This window comes from Solanum verrucosum, unplaced genomic scaffold (genome assembly GCF_900185275.1).
Source record: "Solanum verrucosum unplaced genomic scaffold, falcon-dt-bn FXZP01000009.1, whole genome shotgun sequence".
Classification (NCBI taxonomy): Eukaryota; Viridiplantae; Streptophyta; class Magnoliopsida; order Solanales; family Solanaceae; genus Solanum; species Solanum verrucosum.
Window position 1 is genome coordinate 2,276,376 of NW_026020231.1, and position 9,599 is coordinate 2,285,974.

Here is a 9,599-nt window from a genome sequence, read left to right on the forward strand (position 1 = left end):
ATAATTCCATCCCTACAAATAAAGTTGTTACTCTCTTAACTTTACTTGGTGGGCTGGTTTTAGATCAAACACAAGCTTTACTTGTTTAATGTTGCACTTCCTCCTGCCTGTGAAACATGTCATGAGATCAACTTGATTACTCTATTATTTGCCACTTTTACTTGTAGAGGTTAACGTCACTCAATTTCTGAGTGATCGATGTTGACAACTTATATATAAATAATATATATATCCAAACTCTGGAAGGATCAATATTTATAAATTGCCTGAGTTTTTAATAAATGGAACAATCATTGATCTGTCCAGAAGTAAAGGTTGAATTCATGAGCTAAACATTGACTTCATAGCCCAATTCACACAACGCTTTATATTAAATTTTAATTTTTGGATTTGTTTTCTTATAACTTATTTAATTACCTAATAAAAAAATTATTCTTCATTATAAATGATTATATAACATATCAAACAAAAAATATTATTTAATTTTTTATTGGATCTCACATTAGTCAATTTATACGAGCACAAATCAATTTAACTTTTCACTGAGCTAAATTAATCAAGATGATCAAAATGACTAAAGTTATTTGCTCGTGAACTAATTTAGTCACCGTAATAACACATAGGATGACAAAATTGTCCTTGTCCGGTAATAGATGTGATGCCACTTGACATTCTGCTATAGCTAGATCAGTACAGATATCCTATGTAACTTTTCACTGAATCAATTTAACTTTTCACTGAGCTAAATTAATCAAGATGATCAAAATGACTAAAGTTATTTGCTCAAATTTGAACATGTTAACTAGACGAATCATATTCTTGTGAACTAATTCAATTACCGTAATAACACATAGGATGACAAAATTGTCCTTGTCCGGTAATAGATGTGATGCCACTTGACATTCCGCTATAGCTAGATCAGTACACATATCCTATGTACATAAATTTCGTGACAGACAATAAATCATTCAGCGTACAAAATAATTTTATAATTAGAACTAGCTAGATTATATACCTGTTTCATTTTTTTTTTCAAGTAAAATGGACTGACATCATCATGGACTATAGAGAAAAAAAAAAAGATCTCTATCATATCTCAATTAGCAGTCTCCTTTTTTGAATCTTGGCACCAAATTCATAACTAGCAATATGGTCAAATAAAGGAAATAGTGAAGTCCCAATATTCATACTTTTGACAGTTTGACTCCTTTAGAAGTTGAAATTTTAAAATAAATTTACAAAGTCAAACTTTTTTTAGGGAAGTTCCTCTATAATTGGAAAAAACTAATTAAGAAATTAAAGAAAATTCCATTATTAATTTGTTTTGTAGTAACATATCAATGGGAACAGAGGAAAAAGAGTTAAGAGTTGGAATGGATATGTGATAATAAGTTGGAATGGATCTAAAAGTAATAAATGCAATCCAACACATTCATCAAACAAGAGTTGACAGTTTAACATACATAAATTGATTGATACAGACTGGCTTCTATTACTTGTTTTTTTTCTTTTTTTGCTTTCCAATTTCTTTTTTTTTTTCCCCTTCATTTTATAATTCGTGCTAATCTGTAGCTAACAGGGATTATCAAATTGACATGAGGTTTTTGTTATTTAGATACAAAATTTAGTTCATCATTAATTTCTTATTTTCATTTCAAGTAGTAAATAAATGCTTAGACTGGGTTAGAGTCGCACAAAAAAGTGAGAGTTTCAAGAAGGGGTGAAAAAATGTTTTAACGGTTTGAAAGCTGCTTAAATAATAGGGAAAATTGTACATAATGGCAAACTATTAATTCAAATTAAATGGTATAACCACACTTTGATTTAATTGTGTCCTATAGCAAACTGTTTGTCAGCGCCTCTCTCCCTCAAACTCTCGCTCGCCACTCTCCTCTCTCGCTCACTCTCTCTGTGCTCGCCTCTCTCGCGTTATACACAAAAGTGTATAAATTGCGTTTATGTTTGTATAAAGCGAGAGAAAATTGTATATACACATGCAAATACATATATATTCGTCCTATACACTTATAATTATACAATAAAAATATTCTCCTGCCCAGTTCTCTTTTGTCTTTCTCTCTTTCTCGTTTTATACAACAGAATTGTATAAATTGTGTTTCTGTTTGTATAAAGCGCGAGAAAATTGTATATACACATGCAAATACATATATATTCGTCTTATACACTTATAATTATACAATAAAAATATTCCCCTGCCCAGTTTTATGCTTGTATAATGTATAATTTATGTTTGTCAACGATTTATACAAACGAGAGACTAACAACAATTTATATGTTTCTGTTTGTATAAAGCGAGAGAAAATTGTATATACACATGCAAATACATATATATTCGTCCTATACACTTATAATTATACAATAAAAATATTCCCCTGCCCAGTTTTATGCTTGTATAATGTATAATTTATGTTTGTCAACGATTTATACAAACGAGAGACTAACAACAATTTATATAAATGGTCTGCCAGCGAAATTATACAATTTTGAAGAGGAGCCAACGAATTATACAATTGCTTCTTTTTGTATATATGTATAGCGAATTATACATATATATGTTTGCTATGGAGCGCAATTATGCAAACTTTGTTATAGCATACAAATATGATTTTTTTGTTTGCTATATGTGAAAGTTTCTCTAAATAATATTGTGCATTTAACATCAATTAATTCTAAGCGCCAAAACTATTTAAAACATTTTTGTATATTTTCTTTCATAAAAAAAAAGAGAGTATATTTTCTTTCATAGTTTCTTTTTTAGGTTACATGTATTAGTTATGCAGGATTTAGTTATACATATATTAATTATGCCGGATTTAGTTATACATATATTAGTTATGCAGGGTTTAGCTATACATGTATTAGTTATGTAGATATTAGTTATGCAAGGTTTAGTTTTGTAGAGATTACTATATATTAGTGAGTCAATTTTTATTTCTTAATTTCAAAAGTTATTAGTGAGCTAATATTTATTATAACCATTAAAATAACCAACTTTAAAAATAATACATTAAAATTAAATAAATACCAATAGCTAAAAATAGCAAAGTAAATAACAAATAATTAAAAGTAATTAAGTAATTTGTATTCGATATGATTAAGTAATTAAGCAGTATGTAATGTAAATTAAACTAAATAATAGATAACTTAAAAATTGAAACTTGTATTTTAAGCAACAAAATAATTAAAACTTGTATTTTTAACTTAAAAAAAACCAGTAACAAGAATTTAAGCAAAGAAATTAATCAATTATCAAGACAAAAAACTCAAAGAAAAAAATGGTAGTACACTTTTTTATATGTATTAATTATTTGATTAGTTATATATATATATATATATATATATAAGAGTAAATTAATAGGGGTGAATGTGTAATTTATCATTTTAATACATATATAACTAATACCCCATAATGTATTCCACCTTTTATCCCGCATAAATTATACATAGATTCCCTTATAAGTTATATAAGTATTAATTATGTAGGATTACAAAAAAGGCAATCAAACACCGTATAAAAATAATACATGAATAACTTTTATACAACATTTGAAAATCTGCCAACAAAACATTGTACAAAATTAATACTACATGAATAACTTTTATCCTATTTGCAAATCAAACATGGTATAAAATTAATACTTATGAATAACCAAGTTATCCATGTATTAGCTTTGGCATTATCCTGCTACCAAATGACCCCTAAGTTTATCTTCACTCTCTCTTTATTTTTCTTCTGTAGTTTTGTTGATTTTTTCCAACACTAAGCACCACCCTAGAGTCACCATATATCAATGTACGATGCACGTACTTCATGCTATTCAATAATTTGAATAACATACTTATCACATGTTAATATGGTTTAGCTATTGCTAATTGCTAGCGTTAATTATTGACTCAACAAACAGCAAAACTTTTCAGACTTCGACTTCTGTTGGATTTTAGGTCTTTTTCTTCAAATAAAAATCACCTTAATTAAATGTATACAGTTAGGAAATTAGACTGAAATACACTACAAGGAATTAATAACTAATGAGAAATGGTATATGCTTACTTTATCCTAATTTATGTGATATATATATGTTTCTTTAAGGGGAATTTTACATTTAGTCACTCAAAAATAGATTAATTATGCTCATAGCTATAGTTTGATAATTACGATTCGTAGCTACATGTTATAGGGAAGAGAGTGGCGAGTAAGATTGGAAGAGGGAGGAGAGAGGCGAGCGAGAGAGGGCAGAGAAGTAAGTTCTGAATTATAATTAATGCAAACTATAATTATGTTACCTAATTAACTAGTACTATATGTTTGCTTAACCGCATAATTTCTCCTTTCTTTAATACCATAAATTTCAAAAAATAACTTTTATTTTTAAATTTTATGCCAAATCAAACACATTCGTATAAATAAAATGGAGGGAGACTTTATACAACAAGGACATATGGAGTCATAACTCATACCTCCTTTACCTTAATTAATATATATTTTACGTATATACTTCCTCTATAGCATATATATCAATTAGTAGCACTCTACTAAACTAAGGTTAGATCAAAATAAAGAAAGATCGATTTTATTTTGACCTTATTGCGGCAAAAATTGACTTGTAGAGGTCCCCTGCTGCCTGCTGGGACTTGGGAGAAAAAAGTAGAATGAAAAATGTATATATAATATAATACTTACCAAATATGTCAACAACGTACAGACTGAATTTACTTCCTAATTATTAAAAAAATGCTTTACGTATATATATAAAATTATAATTATAAATTCAGAGGAGCCGGGATTAGAAGTTTGGGGGTTCTAAATTTTAGGACAGAAGAGAAAAATATTGCAAAACGTGTTTTTTTTAAAACTTTTGTTGATAGTGAGGTTCACAACCCACGACTTTAGCGTGGAAAGCATTTCCACGACCCCTTCCTCACTACTGAACCATCAATTAGTTTTGTTAGAAATTCACGTGTTTATATACATATATATTTATTTAATCTTCTAATACAAATATATGATCTGCAGAAAAGCTACTGAGTTCATCTGAATCCATGTATCCCACTCAGCTCCACTCCTGATTATAATATAGAGGGTGTTTACCTAGGTATTGTTAAACAAACATTTGAAAGGTGCATCTCTCCATAGCTGCCGGTCTTACACCCATACCAATCAGAGGCGAATCTAGGATTTTTCAAACATGGGTGCACCCATAAAAATGTATTAAGTGGGAATTGATCCGAACATGGATGCATCAAGAAAAATGTATTAAGTGAGAATTGATTCTTCATCCTCAAGGTAAAAAGCTCAACATTTAACCATGTGGACCAGATAGACTTCTTATAGCACGGGTGCAGGAATATAATAATATACAAATTTTAGAAAATATATACATAAAATATCTAGTTTTACGAAGAGACCACGGGTTCCGGTGACCTATTTTTTAGGTTTAGATTCGCCACTGATACCAATACCATTCCTCATACTATAAAGTTTAAAAGTTATTTTCTTATATATATATATATATATATATATATACTTTCTTCTTTCCTCGTAGAAGAATGCATTTCAATTTTTTAAAAGCTATCAATTACTCATGCATGTTTGTATAAATAATTGCTTCTAATTGACTTTTAAATGATCTGATCATGTAAAATCTTTTAACATCTCCATCCTATATATATATAGTAGAAAAATATATGCCCACCCAAAAAGGTGCGTATGTATGTGTGTATATATATATATATATATATATATATGAAGTAGGGTGTCACCATGCTAATTAAAGCACCGGCAATACATATATAACACAAAACCGACCCACCTTCAGTTATCATTCTTCTGTCTCTCCGTAAAAATTGGCTCATCTATCCGCTTTCATTTGAGAAAAAACTCATTAATGTCCTTATATGTTAACTGAAATGACATAGATAAACTAAACTTTTAATTAATAACATAAATGAGACTTTTCTCTAAGTTTGATGATATATTTGATCATTTCCCTTTTAAAAAGATAATTTAATTAATAAAGTAATCGAATCACAGCTGACCATATGTAAAAATTGATTTTGCAAAAGTGAAATTATTTTCCATTAATAAATAATAGCATGAATGAGTCTTTGCTCAAACGATAATGACATGATCCAAAAATTTTAACGAAGGATATAAATAAGTTTTTTTCTCAAATTCAATGAAATATTTGAACATTTTTCTTTTGTAATAAAAGAAATAATCTGAAGACCTGGATATATGGGGGAGAGTAGGTTTCATAGGATTAGATCCAAAGAGCAATAGACTTAGATGAAAGAGGAGGGAAAATAATTGGAGGAATCCCAAAGAAGGTAAAGGTTGAGAACAAAAGGCAAAGAGCCAAAGGCAAATGGAAATGATTACATGAATGAAGTAAATGGATCCTATGTACCTTTGATTGATAAAATCTTCCCTTTACAAGTCTCTCCATTTTTATTTTCAAAAAATTAATCTAAATAATTATTAGTATAAAATTTTAAATTAAAAAATAATCCATCAATACATAATTCATGTAATATTGATTAGAAATAGAAAAAATAAACAGTAAATCTATTCGGGTATCAAAAAAATTGACTCTTGGGATTAGACCCCACCTTTGGCCACCATTGTCTTTATGGATTGAATGATATAAAGAGCACCTCACGTGGAGTCTGAACCAAAGGCTCTGTCCAACCACAATTAAAAGTATTTTCTCCAAATATCGAAATCAAATTCAGCAAAATATGTATAATTATTACTTTGATTATTTTGTAGGCATATTTGTCAAAAAGGCAAATTAAAAAAGTAGCCTCCAACAAAAGCAAATAATTTCCTTTTTCTCCTTTTGTTCAATTTTTTTCTTGAATGTTTAAAGCTTATAATTCCCACTCATTATCGTTGATGCTTAAAGCTTTTCTCTCCCTCTTTCACCTCTTATCCGAACCAACACATGTTACACGTCAAATGCCTAAAGAAAATCCCCTACAACTATCTACACTCGAAAGAGACATATTCATCCCAGCTAATACAAATAGGAACTTAATTTTTTTTAAGATAAAAAGGGAACATTTTGTTTCATTTCATTCATTCAAAGAAAGAGAAAGAAACATACACAGACCCACAAAGAATTAAATATAGTGTCTGTCACTATTTTCTCATAAAAAGAACTTGGCCTAGTGAGAAAAAAAAAAGAGAAAGAAGGGGATCATTTTATTTTTTTAAGAGCGAGTTTTTAGTCATTACTACTTTGTGAACATGGATGGAGGAGGTGATGATCATCTCCACCAACACCACCAACACAATCACCGCCCTATCGCGACTTTTCCGTTCCAATTACTTGAGAAAAAAGAAGACGAAGCTTGTTCCAGTTCATCCAACGCTGCAGCTGCTTATACTACTTCTCTTGCCATTTCAAACACAGATAATACTCATACAAACCCTAATAATACACCTCGATCAACAACTTCAACTCTTCAAATCTCAGCTTCTGGTGCCGATACATCTAAAAAGCCGCCCCCAAAGCGAACCTCCACCAAAGACCGCCACACTAAGGTTTGTTGTATTTTTTCTGACTATCTCATCTAAAAAGCTTAAACAGTCAGAATATTGAATTAATTACTTATGTATATTTTGTGTCGATAGGTTGATGGTCGTGGCAGACGTATCCGCATGCCTGCGCTTTGTGCAGCTAGGGTTTTTCAGCTCACACGGGAACTCGGTCATAAATCCGATGGTGAAACCATAGAGTGGCTACTTCAACAAGCGGAACCAGCTGTAATCGCCGCTACAGGAACCGGTACAATTCCAGCAAACTTCACGTCGCTTAATATTTCACTACGTAGCTCAGGCTCCAGCATGTCAGTACCTTCACAGCTACGGTCTTCATATTTCAATCCGAATTTTTCGCTCTCACAACGACGAGGGCTATTTCCTCCGGGAATTGGATTGTCGACTGATACTTCAGCTACTACGTTGTTGAATTTTCAGTCGGCGAATTTAAGCCCTAATATGCAGTTACAAACAAAGCCTGAATTGCGTGACAATTCAATCGATATAACGGAGTCGAGTCCGGCGGAGGATAATTTAAGTAGGAAACGAAGGTCAGATTTAGATTTGGAGCAGCAGCAGCATCAACAACAACAGCAAATGGGAAGCTATTTGCTACAGTCGAGTACTGGTACGATGCCAACAAGCCATTCTTCAATTCCGGCTAATTTTTGGATGGTGACCAATCCGATTCCTAGTAACCAAGTGATGGGAGGCGATCCGATTTGGCCGTTTCAATCAGTAAGCAATTCTGGTGCAGCAGCTGCTTTGTATAGAGGCACAATGCCAAGTGGATTGCAATTTATGAATTTTCCCACTCCAGTTGCCCTTTTGCCTAGTCAGCAACTAGGCGGCGGCAGTAGCGGTGGCGGCGGTAATAATGGATTGGGAGAAGGTCAACTAGGCATGTTTGCCGGACTAAATCCGTATAGAGGTGGTGGCGGTGTATCGGAATCTCAGGCGAGTGGGTCCCATTCGCATCACGGCGGTGGCACGGATGATCGGCACGATACAACGAGCCATCATTCATAGCTATAGACTGCTGATTGATTGATCATCCATTCTTTCCCAACTTGTGTTTTGTAAGTTTGGATGTTTAAAGGTCCTTATATTTTTCTTTTTTGTTGTTAAATTTGTTCTGAACATTCTTTTTTCTTTCTTCACCTTTTTTATCGTGTGATTAATTTGCCTTGCGAGTTTGAAGAGGGCACAGTTTTAACAAAAAAAGGAGTATTTGATGAGTGATTTTGTCAAAATTTCTCTGAATTGTTTTTCCAATTTTAGAGTCGTTTGCTATTCATCATCATTTGATTGTTCTTTTTTATCTTTCTTCTAAAGTTACATGTACAAACATTATTACAGTAAGCTAATTTGTTCTGGATATGGATTATGTCATGTCATAAGCATTTAACCCTTTGCTGACTTGCAAATTAACATCTACAGTAGTAAAGATTTTTCACTTGTTTGAGTTCAAATTATGGAAACTTCCAAGTCCCAATTAACCCTTGACGCGGGAAATCTCGATAGCTGATTGATTTGTTATATGAAATTTCACTATATCGGTGAGAGTTCGATGCCCTACTTTGTAATTTCTTTTCTTATTCTCAATTGTTACTACTATTTTTCAAGGAAAAAATTAATTAATTTTGTCGTGCACTTATCATAAAAAGATGAGTTTAATTTCTATTGACAATGCAAAATAATATTTTTCACACTATCGGACATACATAGAAGTAATTTTTTTAAAATTGCAAGAAGGGAGTATAAGGTGTTACCACAATTTATGATTTTGAGTCATGAAAATAAGTTATGTTCATTGATTGTGTAATATTAAATTGCATTATCAAGTCATATTAAAAGATGATATTATAAACATAATTGGTAACCTTAAAAAATGGAGAGCAATCTTCTATAACAAATCAAGAAAAACAATCTTTATAAACATATAACGTAAACTCTTAAGAACTGAAATTAATAAGGTTTTACTTGATATAATAAGTTAAATACAATATTATATTTTTGCATTATTAATGTAACT

At 31.0% G+C, this 9,599-nt stretch overlaps 1 protein-coding gene across 1 annotated transcript; it reads left to right on the forward strand.

The window, feature by feature from the left end:
- Positions 1 to 7,096: 7,096 nt before the first annotated feature.
- LOC125832565 (transcription factor TCP14-like) lies at positions 7,097 to 8,804 on the forward strand. The gene is made up of 2 exons (XM_049511745.1): positions 7,097 to 7,567; positions 7,658 to 8,804. Exons 1-2 carry the CDS (start codon positions 7,271 to 7,273, stop codon positions 8,591 to 8,593), a joined length of 1,233 nt encoding a protein of 410 aa, XP_049367702.1. The 5' UTR covers positions 7,097 to 7,270; the 3' UTR covers positions 8,594 to 8,804.
- Positions 8,805 to 9,599: the final 795 nt, after the last annotated feature.

Bases quoted from the DNA above. Each gene is read 5' to 3' on its own strand.
- LOC125832565 (XM_049511745.1), top strand. From the start codon at position 7,271: ATGGATGGAGGAGGTGATGATCATCTCCACCAACACCACCAACACAAT. The intron at 7,568-7,657 runs GTTTGTTGTATT...TTGTGTCGATAG, and splicing joins CCAAAGACCGCCACACTAAG to GTTGATGGTCGTGGCAGACG.